This window comes from Pongo pygmaeus, chromosome 2 (assembly GCF_028885625.2).
Source record: "Pongo pygmaeus isolate AG05252 chromosome 2, NHGRI_mPonPyg2-v2.0_pri, whole genome shotgun sequence".
NCBI classification, from domain to species: domain Eukaryota; kingdom Metazoa; phylum Chordata; class Mammalia; order Primates; family Hominidae; genus Pongo; species Pongo pygmaeus.
Window position 1 is genome coordinate 95,856,600 of NC_085930.1, and position 16,092 is coordinate 95,872,691.

Sequence of the window (16,092 nt, forward strand, 5' to 3'; positions counted from 1 at the left end):
GCCTGAACTATTATATCTTTTTTTAAGAGCCAGTAGATAAACTTTAGCAACATCTTAGCCATTATTGTTTCTATTCCAAATGTACAATTCTTTTTGTTTCTTAAAAAGAATCAGGTAGGTCACAGTGGCTTACACTTGTAATCCCAGCACTTCGGGAGGACAAGGTGGGCAGATTGCTTAAGTCTGGGAGTTTGAGACCAGCCTGGGCAACATGGCAAAACCCTTTCTCTACCAAAAATCCACCCTGCCCCCCAAAAAATAGCCAGACTTGGTGGCATACACCTGTAGTCCCAGCTACTCAGGAGGCTGAGGTGGGAGGATCACCTGAGCCCGTTGAGGCAGCAGTGAGCCATGATCACACCATTGCACTGCAGCCTGGGTGACAGAGTGAGACCTTGTCTCAAAAAAAAAAAAAAAAGAAAGAAACAAAAATAAAGAAAATAATCTTTCCTATTTAATCCTAGCTAGCAAGACATACCTTTCCCTTTTGTACTCAGAATTTGCCCTGACCGCTAATTGGTGTTAGAAAGATAAAAAGTGGTTTTTAAGAAAAAAAAAAGTTTAAAAATTGGGATAATTTGTATCTGAAATGATCAAACCATAAGGTTACAATTTCCAACTATGTGGCTATGACCGTTGAACTGTAAAATATAACTCATAAGTCTTTTGGAAAAATATCGAAATTTGCTCTTTCTTTAATAGGAAAAGTTCATATGGCTAATTCCTGATATTGCTATTGTAAGGATAACAGGAGCTAGGCTTTTGAAGTTACTCATGACATTAGTTTGTTGATAGGAAATTCTTTTTTTGAAGAGCAGGAAAATCTGTTACATGCCATTATGCTCTTAAAGTGTAGCAATAAGGTTAAACTTTTTGTGTTCTGCAGCTATGGTTTTGTTTCCTTTTAACTATCCACTGTAAAAGCCTTTTTATTTTAAAATCCACACTTTTTGCTGAATTTAACTTGTTAGTAATTGATTATGCAAGAAATGAATAACAAAGCAATTTTTAAAACATTGTTTTTGTTTTTTCCTCAGTCCTTGGTTTTGATCAGCAAACTACCTTATATTCATTTTTTTCACACTGTGCTCAAACAGATAGCACCAGAGTATTTTGAAAAGAATGAACCTTATTTGGAAGCAGGTAAGTTTAACATTGTATGAGTTGAGTACCTTTATGCAGGAGTTTTAAAATTTTTACTGGAAATGAGTGATAAAAATAAAGTTGATTTATAACAATTTATAAAAATTCAGATAGGAACTTAAGGAATATATGGTAGGAGAAAGGTATAAAAACTATTTGTCTGGCATCTGTACCTACAGATATCCAAAACTGTCTTTTGTTATCTCCTCTAACTACTTTGATGATGCCTATTATTATTAGAATAATAATAAATGAATATCGAGTTGACAGTTCTAATACTCAGAGTACTATTGAAAAATCCTTATGTCACTTGCTACAGATGGAAGGCCTTTGCCAGTTGATGTGCTTTTGTAGTTAATTAGTAGTAATAAATGAATACAAAAACTCCCTTTAATACTTAGGATATAAATTAACCAATTTATATCCTAGAACATGTGTATTTCTGAGTGAAATATAAAATGTTTTCATCACTTTGACTTTTCTTTTGCCTTTTATCTTTCATTCTTCCAGGTATATTTTTTCTGCTATATGGAAAGTAGTGTTCTTATTTCTAATGCCTCATTTTTAATACTTTGATATTTTCACTTATTCTAAGACAATATTTTGTTATATTTTTTAGCTTGTAATGATGTTGATCGATGGCCTGCCCCAGTGCCAGGGAAAACATTACACCTGCCCATCATGGGGGTGGTAATGAAGGTAATATCTTATATCTCAATTGTCTCCTTTGTATTTGTATTTTTATTTTTATTTTTTTGAGACAGGGTCTTGTGCTGTCACCCAGGCTGGAGTACAGTGGTGTGATCACAGCTCACTGCAGCCTCAACTTTCCGGGGTCTAGCAATCCTCCCACTTCAGCCCCGCAAGTAGCCAGGACCACAGGCATGCATCACCACACCTGGCTAATTTTTAAACTTTTTGTAGAAAGAATCTTGCTATGTTTCCTAGGCTAATTGTGATCTTTTTAAAGAACTTTTGGACAGGCGTGGTGGCTCACATCTGTGATCCCAGCACTTTGGGAGGCCGAGGCGGGTGGATCCCTTGAGCCCAAGAGTTCAAGACCACCCTGGGCAACATGGCGAAACCTTGTCTCTACAAAAAATAAAAAAATTAGCGGGGCGTGGTGGTGCACACCTGTAGTCTTAGGTACTTGGGATATTGCTTCAGCCTGGGAAGTCGAGACTGCAGTGAGCCACGTTTGCATCACTGCATTCCACCCTGCACGACAAAAGCGAGACCCTGCCTCAAAAAAAAAAAGAACTTTGTAGGAAGCTCACACATGGGCTTTGCTTTTTTAACCTTCTATTAATATTAATCATGTTATTGCTTTCCCTTGTCTGTCATTGATGTGAGGCATTATAGAGATATTGCAATACATTTTGCTTCCTAGAACCATTAGTCACACAACTTCAGGCACCTCTGATCTCATGGCATCCTGTAGAGTTTGCAGAAGAGTGTCATTTGTGTGTAATACATGTGTATGTAAATGCTGCCTCCTGGAGTTCTGCAATTCCATGGCCCTGCCAGTGCCTCCAGAGATGAGTGATATGCAGAAACAGATTACTTGGTAGAATTGAATATGAATTAATAAAAATTAAGAGAAATTGGGAAAGCCATTGGTTCTTAGTCCTAAATGATGTTCTTAACACGTGATGTCAGACCACACATGTTCATCCCAGGGTTTTGTTCTCTGTTAGATTTTTCTTTTAAATGAATTAGCATTTTGCTCTCAGACTTTGTGTAAGTTCTGCTCTAAGTGCTTTGCAATTCACTATCGAGTAGGACTTATTTTTGACAGTGTTCTCTCTCTGCATTTGGCCATTTTTGTAGGATCTGTATTGTGTTTGTCCTTGGAAAATCATCAAAAGTAATACTGATAGTTCTGGATTGAGTGTTCTCATTGTTTCCTGTGAGATTTATCCAAAAATTTGGCAAACTTGAGAGGGTGTGTTTGGGTGTGTGTATATTAATGAAGCAAAGATTTGAGCAATAAACAGGAAGCAGTATGAAGCTGATGTCCATTTTGTTTTTCAACATACTTGCTTCTCAGGGAGTTAGTGATTACTGTGTGTGTGTGTGTGGGTATGGAGACCTTGATTTACTTACTTTCTGCTGTGACAAAAAATAAATATGACCTTAGTTTTTAACTCTGACATAGATAATTTTGTTTTTGTAGCTTTTTTGGCATTACTGACCATACCCTTTTAGCAGCAGGATACAGCACTTCTCATCCCCCATTCTTTTATAACCAAAAATAATTTCCTGTCTTTCTTTTAGGTACGGATTCCCACATGTCATGACAAGCCTGGGACAACTCAAATAGTGCAGTTAACTCAGCAGGTAGTGTGGTACTATGGTAGAATGATCCAGCACATATAGTCTCTTTAACAGAATTTTTAAACTAGCAAATGCAAAGTTCCTTGAGTTTATTACATATTTCTGAATATTACTGAAATATCCCATTAAATAATTTTTAATGAATTGGTAATATATTCTCTAATGTTTCTTAGGGTCTTTTTTTCTTGTTATTTCTCCAGTAGAGACTGGAGAACTCAGAATTTATATTTTAATTGTGAGGAAAAGGGGAAAGTGAATTTTTTTCAATAAGCTTTGATTCTGGCAAAACCTCTTAGAAGAGTGACCAGCAGACTTCTGATTTTAGGAAACTCAGTTAAAAGGATTCTGTAGTTACAATTGCCCTTTATTTTTCCAAAAGCACCATCTGTTCATGGGTGGGGTTGCAGTTTTCATTTGAAATGTTTTAACTGGTGTAAATTTTTTTGTTGTACTTTGTTCTTTGAATTGAATAAAAAACAGATAGCAGTAGGAAAACTAGTATTTCTGTTACATATCAACCAATGTTAATGGGAGTATTTCATACAGTTGCAAATTAATCTAATTTTGACTATTGGATTAATTTTTTTTTAAACAAGGACAGGGTCTCCCTCTGTCACCCAGGCTGGAGTACGGTGGCACGATCGTAGTTCATTGCAGCCTCTAATTCCTGGGCTGAAGTGATTCTCCCACCTCAGCCTCCTAAGTAGCTAGGACTATAGGTGCATGCCACCACACCTGGCTAATTTTTAATATTTTTTGTAGGGATGGGATTTCACTCTGTTGCCCAGGCTGGTCTCGAACTCCTGGCATCAAGTGATCCTCCCTCCTGGATTCCCAAAGTGCTAGGATTACAGGCATGAGTTTGGGATTAATTCTTTTTTTTTTTTTTTTTGAGATGGAGTCTCACTCTGTCGCCCAGGCTGGAGTGCAGTGGTGCGATCTCAGCTCACTGCAAGCTCCACCTCCCGGGTTCACGCATTCTCCTGCCTCAGCGTCCCGAGTAGCTGGGACTACAGGCGCCTGCCCCCATGCCTGGCTAATTTTTTGTATTTTTAGTAGAGATAGGGTTTCACCGTGTTAGCCAGGATGGTCTCGATATCCTGACCTTGTGATCTGCCCACCTTGGCCTACCAAAGTGCTGGGATTACAGGCATGAGCTACCATGCCTGGCCGGGATTAATTCTTTATCCATGATATCTGCATTATTTTGGATCTTCTGCTATATTAGGGAACATTGGTAAGACCCATTCCCTCTCTGGCTGTTCCTAAAGGAAGAGGATCTTAAAAGTTAGACAGGGCAGCATGGCTTATTGATCATGAGATAGATATATTTTAAAATTTTCTGTAAATTTTGATGATATCTTCTCTTATTGTTTTTCTTTTCTGTCTCTCAGGCGGACACAAATATATCTGTTATTTTACCTACTGTTCATGAGGTGGATATTTTCAGGTAAAGAATAAAAAATTTTGTTAACTGACTTTCTTTTGATTTGTGGTGGTGGTGTTAATTTATTTAAAAAATGAATATTATATAGGATGTGGAAAAAATTGGAAGAAAATTGTTATGTTTTACATGTTATAAATCAATGGTTCATCCCTGGGTACATGTTATAAGCTTTGACAATTAGGGAAATTTAAATATAGAATATGTATTATATGTAAAAATATTTTTGTCTGGTTTAGTGTGATAATTATATTGTAATGATGTTAGAAAACATGCTTTTTTAAAAAAGAGATGCATTTTATTTGGGAGTGAAATGTCATGAGGTTTGTGTTTTGTTTTAAAATACTTCAGTAAAAAAAAAATAGATGACATGAAAAATGGCAAATATTATTAATCATTAAATCTGAGTGATATGTACATGATGTTTCTTACACTGTTGTTTTAATTTTTCTGTATGTTTGAAAAATGTCAACATGGAAAATGAAAAAACAAGAGATACTGTTAGCACTTAGAAAAGAAATAGAGGAAAAATAAAAAGTAATGTTTGCGGCGCGTTTACCCAGAGCAACTAAATCTTTGGATTGGTACCCAAATTCTAGTTCCCCAGGTAGTTCTGATGTATAGGCCAACTGGAAAAACCACTGCTATAAATGAGCAGTTACGAAATGCTCAAAAAGTCATGAAAGACTTAAAATGGATTTTTTTGGTGGGATCTTTTTTCTTTTATTTTTGAGACAGTCTCACTCTGTTGCCTAGGCTGGAGTGCACTGCTGCAGTCTTGGCTCACAGCAGCCTCCACCTCCCAGGTTCAAGCGATTCTCCTGCCTCAGCCACCCAAGTAGCTGGGACTACAGGTGCACACCACCATGTCTGGCTACATTTTTGTATTTTTAGTAGAGATGGGGTTTCACCATGTTGTCCAGGCTGGTCTCGAACTCCTGACCTCAAGTGATCCACCTGCCTTGCTCTCCCAGAGTGCTGGGATTACAGGTGTGAGCCACTGCCCCTGGCTGACCTTTTTGTTTGTTTTTTATGACTTGTAAACTACATGGAATACTGCTTCAAAAGACTGGTTAGTTTAAAAAAAAAAAAAGATTGGTTAGTTTTATATGTTGCTCTAGCACAGTACAGTCATCCTATTTCTAGGTATTTATTCAATAAAAATGAAAATGTGTCTACATGAAGACCTGTATGCAAATGTCTATACAGTAGCTTTATTCATAACAGTATAAAACTATACACAACCGAAGTATCCATCAACTGGTAAATGGACAAACAAAATGTAATACATGAATGCACATGGAATACTATTCAGCAGTTAAAAAAAAAAAAGAAGAAACAGTTGATACATACAACAATGTGAAAGACTTCCAAAAGCGTTATGCTAAGTGAAAGTTTCCAGATAATATAAAGATACTGAATGATTCCATTTATATGATGTTCTGGAAAAGATAAAACTATAGGGACAGAAATCAGATCAGTGGTTACCTGGGGCTGGGGGAGGAAATCTACTACATAAGGGCTGCGGGGATTTCGTGAGGTGATGGAACTATTCTAGATCTTTGGTAAGGGTAAATTTTACTGCATATAAATTATAAATGTGACTTTTAAAACAAATTAATTTTCTGAAAAATTACATGTTATAGCATTATTAGGATGAAAAGAGGGAGTGTCCCCAAAATAAATGAATAAATATTACAGGCAAAATATACTAAGAAGAATGTGTACATTTCTCGCTTTGATACTTGACTCATTAAGGAATAATTTGCAGAATTGGCATAAATTAATATAGAGTTCAATTATCGGACATTTTTTCTTTTGAACTTCTGGGTATGAGTCTTACGCTTTATTGTTTGTTACTAATTATCTTAGCTTTTGTGGTACATCTTGCATATCCCATATCTGAAATGGTCAGAATCAGAAGTGTTTTGGATTTTGGACTTTTTTGCATTTGGGGATTTTTGCATATACATAATGAGATATCTTGGGGATGGGCCCAAGTCTAAACACAAGGGTCACTTATGCTTCATATACACCTTATACACATAGCCTGAACGTAATTTTAAAAAATATTTTTAATGATTTTGTGCATGAAACTAAATTTTGATTGCATTTTGACTTTGACTTATCTTGAGGTCATGAGTGGAATTTTCCACTTGTGGCATCATGTCAATGCTCAAAACCTTTTGCGTTTGGTAACATTTTGTAATGTAAATTTTCACATTAGGGATGCTCAACCCTTAGTTAATTACCCCCATCACTAACACCTTTGATTAGCACGTGTCTCGTCTCCTGGATATGGATTACATAATATTGTTTTAAGAGTGGGGCAAGTTAGTTTGTTGTTTTTAAATTCTTGTTTCCCGCCAGATGTAGTAGCTCACGCCTGTAATCCCAGCACTTTGGGAGGCCGAGGCGGGCAGATCATGAGGTCAGGATTTTGAGACCAGCTTGACCAACATGGTGAAACCCCATCTCTACTAAAAATACAAAAACTAGCTGGGCATGGTGGCGGGTGCCTGTAATCTCAGCTACTCAGGAGGCTGAGGCAGGAGAATTGCTTGAACCCATGAGACGGAGGTTGCAGTGAGCTGAGATCGTGCCACTGCACTCCAGCCTGGGCAACAGAGCGAGACTCCATCTCAAAAAAAAAAAAAAAATTATTGTTTTCCAAGAGATGAGAAAACCAAATTTTGAAAAATAATCTCATACAGTGATAGTATTATATCAAGCATTTAATATCTAATGATTAGATTAATGCTTTATTTGTGACAGTGCGCTTTTTGTTTCTGTAGAGCTTACATTTCATGTTTATTAGTGTGAATGAAAGTTTACATATTTATCCAGTTATATTGAAGGTGATATATTTACACCAAGACTGAGCTTGAAAGCAAAGTAAAGAGACCTAGAAAGGCATTTGAATTTGAGTAGCAGAGATACAGTTGAGTGTAGGCGCTCCTTTCACTAGGTCAAGGTCTATTCCATGGACCACGCCTTTGGTTTCAGCTTTCTTGATCACAGAAATAGTTTCCTCATTCTGTTTTTGAGGTGAGATTAGAATTGAAGGGCAGTTTTCTGTTGGAAGAAATAGACATTTTCTTGCCTTAGAGTCAGGGACATTTTACCTGATGATATTTGCTATTTGTTCCTAGTACAATGAGAGACACATCAGTTATCACCTCCTGCCACCTGCTTCTCTCCCCTGTTCCCTATTGTGACTTGAGAAACAAGTTATTTTGGCTTTCTACCGCATTGGCTGAGTAGACAACAGTTATAGCTGTTTCTATGTTTCAGAGATTGAGAAAGCCTGTCACCACATAAAATGTATCTGATGCTATCTGACACATGTTAATTTCCTTTGGGTTTAGGTTTCAGATTATAATAACCTATTATATCTTACTCAAAAGGTTGAAACCACTGTTTATTTCTTAGAAGTGAATTTCTGGCTGGGCACGGTGGCTCACACCTGTAATCCCAGCACTTTGGGAGGCCAAGGCAGGTAGATCACAAGGTCAGGAGATCGAGACCATCCTGGCTAACACAGTGAAACCCCGTCTCTACTAAAAATACAAAAAAAAAAAAAAAAATTGGCCGGGCATGGTGGCAGGCGCCTGTGGTCCCAGCTACTCGGGAGGCTGAGGCAAGAGAATGGCGTGAACCCAGGAGGTGGAGCTTGCAGTGAGCTGAGATTGTGCCACTGCACTCCAGCCTGGGCGACAGAGCGAGACTCCGTCTCAAAAAAAAAAAAAAAAAAAAAAAAAGAAGTGAATTTCTAATTATTTTCCCAAGGCATGGCTGTTTTGGTGGTGGGAGCTTAGCATAAAGGCATGGTACTCCAGAATGGGAATATAAATGTGGTACTAAAAAAAAAGACCCAGTGATTTCCTTACAGACCTTCATTTCAGTAATCCTATACTGCAGTTAATTTGGTGCGCGCTACCTTTTTTTTTTTTTTTTTTTTTTAGATGGAGTCTCACTCTGTTGCCCTGTTGCCCAGGCTGGAGTGCAGTGGTGCGATCTCGGCTCACTGCAACCTCCGCCTCCTGGGTTCAAGCGATTCTCCTGCCTCAGCCTCCCGAGTAGCTGGGACTACAGGCTTGTGCCACTACATCCGGCTAATTTTTTGTATTTTTAGTAGAGACGGGGTTTCACCGTTATTAGCCAGGATGGTCTCGATCTCCTGACCTCGCGATCTACCCGCCTCAGCCTCCCAAAGTGCTGGGATTACAGGCGTGAGCCACCGTGCCCGGCCTACTACTAATATTTTTTAGTTCGAGAGAAGTTTCCTTCCCTGAATATTAAAAACTTACCTCCCACTCAAAAAAACAGCTTTGATAACATATTATCAGTATAATACAAAGCTTTCAAAGAATGATTGATCTTGTAACTATACTTCCTATCTTCTATTTGTGCCCTTTGCTAATAATATATTAATATACTTGAAAGACAATAATTTGCAATTTGGTGCCTTAAAGGAATCCCATTATTAAAGTCAATTGGTCAGATGTTTTCATGTAGGCCTTTTTCATTTTTCCTTTGCTTATTTTTACAAACCAACAGAAAAGTAGCAAGTACAATGCAGAAGACTTTTTTCCCGAACCATTTGGTAGTAAGCTGGCGACTTGGTGCCCTGTCATCCCTTAATACTTTAGAGTCTATTTCCTACAAACAAGTATACAACGCAACCATCAAAATTGGTAAAATCAACATTGATAAGTTAATATCTAATACTAAGACCAGTTCAAATGTTACCAGTTGTTACAATAATGTCTAGTTGAGAATCATCTGTTGCATGTAGCTGTCACATCTCATTAGTCGTCTTCAGCCTAGAATAGTTCTTTAGTCTCTGACTTTCATGATCCTGATATTTGGCAGATTACAGGACAGTTATTTTGCAGAAACTCCTCAGTTTAGGATTGTCTGGTATTTACTCCTGATTAGATTGAGGCTCTGCATCTGTCAGGAGGTGGCACACAAGTTGAGCTTGACTTGTTATTGATGATGTTCAGTTTGATCACTTGATTAATGTGGTATCCTCCAAGCTTCTCCACTGATAAAGTTAATTGTTTTTTCTTTTGTAATTAGATATTTTGGGGGGAGATATTTGAAACTGTATATGTTATTTATTGATGTGTAACAAATTATCCCAATACTTAGGCTTAAAAGAACAAACATTTCACACAGTTTCTGAGGGTTGGAAATCTGGGAGCTGCTTAGGTGGGTAGTTCTGGCTCAGAGTTTTTTATGTGGTTGCAGTCAAGTTGTTATCTGTGGTTTCAGTCAGTTGGACATAGGCGTCTGGAGAGTCTGCTTCCCTACAAGGCTTACTCGCACAGCTGTTGGCTGGCGATCGCAGTTCTCTGTGGCTGTTGTTAGGAGGTCTCATCCCTAGCCTTATGGACTTCTCCATAGGGCTGCCTAATGTTCTCACAACATGGAGCTAACTTTTCCCAGAGCAAGCACGGAGAGAAGGCTGAAGCCACAGTGTCCTGTATGACTCAGCCTTCAAAGTTGTACATTGTCATTTCTACCGTATTCTGTTAATTACAATCAAACCAGTAATCCAGTCCGCGCTCAAGAACGGGAGAATTAGGCTCCGTGTTTTGAAAGGAGTGTCAAAGAATTTGTGGACAGATGTTATTTATTTATTTATTTTTATTTTTATTTTATTATTTTTGTAGAGAGGGTGTCTTGTTGTGTTACCCAGGCCGGTCTTAAACTCTTGCCTCAAGTGACCCTCCCACCTAGGTGTTGGGGTTACAGGAGTGAGCCACCATGCACAGCCTGGACATATTTTAAATCATCACACTATTTTTATATGTCTGTTTGGACTCTGATTTCTTGTTTTATTCAGTGGATTCTAATCCATTATTACCTATTTTGATATTCAGATTGTCCCAGTTTAGCCAGTGAGAACTTACTACAGGCTGGCTTCTATGTTCTTTTGCCATATCTCTGTCATTCTTTGAACACTTTCTTGCTTTCTGGTGTGAGATATTCCAGGTTTATCTTTTTTTTTTTTTTTTTGGTAATTAAATAAACTGGTTTGTAATTATCATATCATACAATATTCAACCTTTTAAAGTACAATTCACTAGTTTTTTAATATATTCACAAAGTTGTGCAACCATCACTGCTAATTCTAGAACATTTTCATCACCTCAAAACGTAACCCTGTACCTATTAGCAGTTCCCATTCCCTCTTCTTCCCAGCCTCTTGCCATTACTAACTTACTTTCTGTCTCTATGGACTTGCCTATTTTGGACATTATATTTAACTAGAATCATACAAAATGTGACCTTTTGTGTCTGTCTTCCTTCACCCAGAATAATGTTTGTAAGGTTCATCTGTGCAGTATCATGAATCAGTACAGATGTTCCTAGACTTACGAGGGGGTTATGTCCTGTTAAACCCATTGTAAGTTTGCAAATTGTAAGTTGAAAGTGCGTTTTTGATATTTTCAGTTTACAATGGGCTTATCTGGAGGTAAGTCTGTCATATGTTGAGGAGCATACTGAATGCGTACTGCTTTTGCAACATCATAAAGTTGAAAATTCTAAGTCGAACTATTGTAACATGGGGACTGTCTGTACTTCATTTTTTTAATGGTCGAATAATATTCCATGCAGATGGGCCAGGTGCGGTGGCTCACGCCTGTAATCCCAGCACTTTGGGAGGCCGAGGTGGTCAGATCATCTGAGGTCAGGAGTTCGAGACCAGTCTGACTGGCATGGAGAAACCCCATCTCTACTAAAAATACAAAACTAGCCGGGTGTGGTGGCACATGCCTGTAATCCCAGTTACTTGGGATGCTGAGGCAGGAGAATCGCTTGAATCTGGGAGGCGGAGGTTGTGGTGAGCCAAGATCATGCCATTGCACTCCAGCCTGGGCAACAAGAGCAAAACTCCATCTCAAAAAAAAAAAAAAAAAAAAAAATCCATGTGGATATACTACATTTTGTCTATCTATTCACCTTTTGATGCAGGTTTGGATGGTTTACACTTTTGGTTATTATGAATAATGCTACTGTCCACATTTGTGTATATGTCTTTGTGTGGACATGTTTTCCATTCTCTTGGGTTCCAGATCATCTTGTATTTTCTCTTCCCAAGCCCTAGAACCAGCCATTTCTCTAAAAAGCCTTGGTTCTTTTTAGCAGAGAATAAGATTTAGAAGACAAGATCTGGGCACTTGGTGTGCTTATTGATATTGAGATATCATTGCTTTTAGACCCTCTCGAGTGGACAAAGCTAGGATTTGTGTGTGTATGTATGTATGTGTGTGTGTGTGTGTGTGTGTGTATATATGTAAATGCGTGTATACACACTCATATAATATATTAAATTATTCTTTATTAACTGATTTAATCAGTACCTCTGTTAGTAATCAATGCTGCAACTTTTTTTTTTTTTAGGTTTTTTGTTTATTTCAAAAGGTTTTTGGGGAATAGGTGGTGTTTGTTTGCATGAATAAGTTCTTTAGTGATGATTTCTGAGATTTTGATGTACCCATCACACGAGGAATGTACACTGTACCCAATATGTAGTCTTTTTATCCCTCACCCCCTCCCTCCCTTTCCCCACTGAGTTCCCAAAGTTGATTGTATCATTCTTATGTCTTTGCATCCTCATAGCTTAGCTCCTACTTATGAGTGAGAACATATGATGTTTGGTTTTCCATTCCTAAGTTACTTTAGAATAATGGCCTCCAATTCCATCTAGGTTGCTCTGAATGCCATTATTTCATTCCTTTTTATGGCTGAGTAGTATTCCATGGTGTGTGTGTGTGTGTGTGTATATATATATATATGTATATATATATATATATATATATATGTATATATATATATATATATATATATGTATATATATATATATATATATATATATAAAAACAGAGAGTCAGAGCCCAAAAAGGGGAAGATGGCACCCACTTGGAGACGTGGTCTAGTGGGACAGAGTAACCTGAATGAGACAGGAGGGTATCCATGGGGGTGGGGGTGGGGGGTCAATCCAACAAGAAGAATCAGAGAGTGAGCAGGGTAAGGAGGGTATCCATGCAGAAGGGAAGCCAGGTGTAGAATGTCAGGGCCCAGGGGGGATGAGAAAAGTATTAGCATGGGGGACAAATATGTATATACACACACACAACTATGTGTGTGTGTATATATATATATATATATTTTTTTTTTTTTCTTCATTCACTCATTGATGGGCATTTGGGCTTGTTTCATATTTTTGCAATTGTGCATTGTGCTGCTATAAACATGCATGTGCAAGAATCTTTTTTTTTTTTTTTATGACTTCCTTTCCTCTGGGTAAATACCCAGTAGTGGGATTGCTGGATCAAATGGTAGATCTACTTTTAGTTCTTTAAGGAATCTCCATACTGTTTTCCATAGTGGTTGTACTAGTTTACATTCCTACCAACAGTGTAAAAGTATTCCCTTTTCACCATATCCACACCAACATTTATTATTTTTTGATTTTTTGATTATGGCCATTCTTGCAGGAGTGAGGTTCTAGTGCATTGTGGGTTTGATTTGCATTTCCCTGATAATTAGTGATGTTAAGCATTTTTTAATGTTTGTTGGCAATTTGTATATCTTCTTTTGACAATTGTCTATTCATGTCCTTAGCCCACTTTTTGATGGGATTGTTTGTTTGTTCTTGCTGATTTAAGTTCCTTATAGGTTCTGGATATTTGTCCTTTGTTTGGATGTATAGATTGTGAAGATTTTCTCCTATTCTGTGAGTTGTCTGTTTACTCTGCTGATTATTTCTTCTGCTGTACAGAAGCAAAATAAGTCCCATTTATTTATCTTTGTTTTGTTGCATTTGCTTTTGGGTTCTTGGTCATGAAGTCTTTGCCTAAGTTTATGCCTGGATGGGTTTTTTCCCAATGTTATTGTCTAGAAATTTTATGATTTCAGGTCTTAGATTTAAGTCTTTGATTAATCTTGAGTTTGTTTTTGTAAAGGATGAGAGAGAAGGATCCAGTTTCATTCTTCTACATGTGGCTTGCCAATTATCTCAGCACCATTTGTTAAATAGGGTGTCCTTTCTCCACTTCATGTTTTTGTTTGCTTTGTTGAAGATCAGTTGACTGTAAGCATTTGGCTTTATCTCTGGGTTCTCTGTTCTGTTCCATTGGTCTATATGCCTATTTTTATACCAGTACCATGCTGTTTTGGTGACTATGGCTTTACAGTATAGGTTGAAGGCAGATAATGTATTGCTTCCAGATTTGTTCTTTTTGCTTAGTCTTACTTTGGCTATGCAGGCTCTTTTTTGCTTCCATATGAATTTTAGGATTGTTTTTTTCTAGTTCTGTGAAGAATGATGGGAACAAGCAGTGTAAGGAGGGCATTGATGGGAATTGCGTTGAATTTGTAGATTGCTTTTGGCAGTATGGTCATTTTCACAATATTGACTCTACCCATCCATGAGCATAGGATGTGTTTCCATTTGTTTGTGTCGTCTGTGATTTTTTTCAGCAGTGTTTTGTCATTTTCCTTGTAGAGGTCTTTCACCTCCTTGGGTAAGTATATTCCTAAGTATTTTATTTTATGTATTGCAGCTATTGTAAAAGGGGTTGATTTGATTCTCAGCTTGGTTGCTGTTGGTATATAGGAGAGCTACTGATTTGTGTACGTTAATTTTGTATTCGGAAACTTTGCTGAATTCATTTACCAGTTGTAGGAGCTTTTTGGATGAGTTTTTAGGGTTTTCTAGGTATATGATGTCATCAGCAAACAGTGACAGTTTAACTTCCTCATTACCAATTTGCATGCTCTTTATTTCTTTCTCTTGTCTGATTGCTCTGGCTAGGACTCTGCTGCAACTTTGTCCCCCATACTGATACTTTTCTCATTCCCACTGGGCCCTGACGTTCTACACCTGGCTTCCCTTCTGCATGGATACCCTCCTTACCCTGCTCACTCTCTGATTCTTCTTGTTGGATTGACCCCCCACCCCCACCCCCATGGATACCCTCCTGTCTCATTCAGGTTACTCTGTCCCACTAGACCACGTCTCCAAGTGGGTGCCATCTTCCCCTTTTTGGGCTCTGACTCTCAACACCAGGTCAAGCCTCACATGAATGCCCTCCTTACCCTGCTTGTGTGCTTACCCTACTCCAGGGTACTTCTCCATGGAGATACCCTCATTTCTCTGCTCTGACACCTTATGCCAGGTGGTCCCACATTGTGACAACCTCCTCAACTCATTCTGTCTTTGATGCTACTCATCAGGCTACCCGTCTGTGCTTCCTGGGCTCTGTGAACTGAAACCAAATAATCCCCACACATGTATACCTTCCTCACCACATTTGGGCTCCAGCAGTTCCACAGTAGGCCACTATCTGCGTGTAGATGTCCACCTTACCTTACATAAGCTCTGACACACCTCCCTGGTCAATATGGCTCTCTTTCCCTCCTGGCAGAGATACCTACCATGTTCTGCTTTAGGACTGAGTTGTTTGGGAAGGGAAGAGGAAGAGCTCCTTTGCCTTAACCATGAGCTGGTTTTTTTTGTTGTTGTTTGTTTCTTTTGTGGCACTTATCTTGTTTTTGAATAGTTAAAATTAACTCCCCTAATTTCCATCTCATAATTTGTTGCATATTTTTGCACTTAATTGTTTGATTTTTCTTTCCTTTTTATTGCATGTGTGTCTTTTCAACTGAGTGGATTGGTTGTGATTTTCATAAATAGATAAGATTTTCCCCCCTAATCTACTAGGAAAAATTTTTACCAAGCCAGGAGGAAATTCCCAAATAAGTGAAAGTTACCAAGTGTCTTAGGCCTGGTAACATACTAGCAGAGTTGTGTCCCAACAGGCCTCCACCCAATTCCAAGGCTGCTGTAAAAATACTCAGCACTTCTGTAGAGGGAGTATCTGCCCAGGAGGTTCGCTCTTGTTCAGCATTAGCACTCCCCCTTGTGATTTGTCATCATTCTTTAATGTCAAAAGTATTGGGTTTTAAGTTAAGTATATCCAATAAGTGCCCTTGGAAAATTAATTTTTCTTGTTTGCTTAAAAATATTTAGGATTGAAATTCAAAGTATCAAAGCAATATTGATAAAATAGATCTATCATATGGTACAACAATTTGAGAATTATATGCTTTTATTGTCAGTTACTCTGTGTGTCAATATATTACATTTA

The 16,092-nt window shown here is 38.0% G+C and overlaps 1 protein-coding gene across 4 annotated transcripts in view; it reads left to right on the forward strand.

The window, feature by feature from the left end:
• DENND6A (DENN domain containing 6A) overlaps window positions 1–16,092 on the forward strand; it is a 68,774-nt gene that overhangs the window by 31,414 nt on the left and 21,268 nt on the right. For 3 of the 4 annotated variants that reach the window (XM_054479672.2, XM_054479673.2, XM_063661046.1), the window contains 4 exons: window positions 1,038–1,143; window positions 1,763–1,842; window positions 3,421–3,483; window positions 4,875–4,930. In XM_054479672.2, coding sequence (XP_054335647.1) covers window positions 1,038–1,143; window positions 1,763–1,842; window positions 3,421–3,483; window positions 4,875–4,930 — 305 coding nt within the window. The remainder of the gene's footprint in view (window positions 1–1,037; window positions 1,144–1,762; window positions 1,843–3,420; window positions 3,484–4,874; window positions 4,931–16,092) is intronic. The other variant, XM_063661045.1, reaches the window with a different exon arrangement.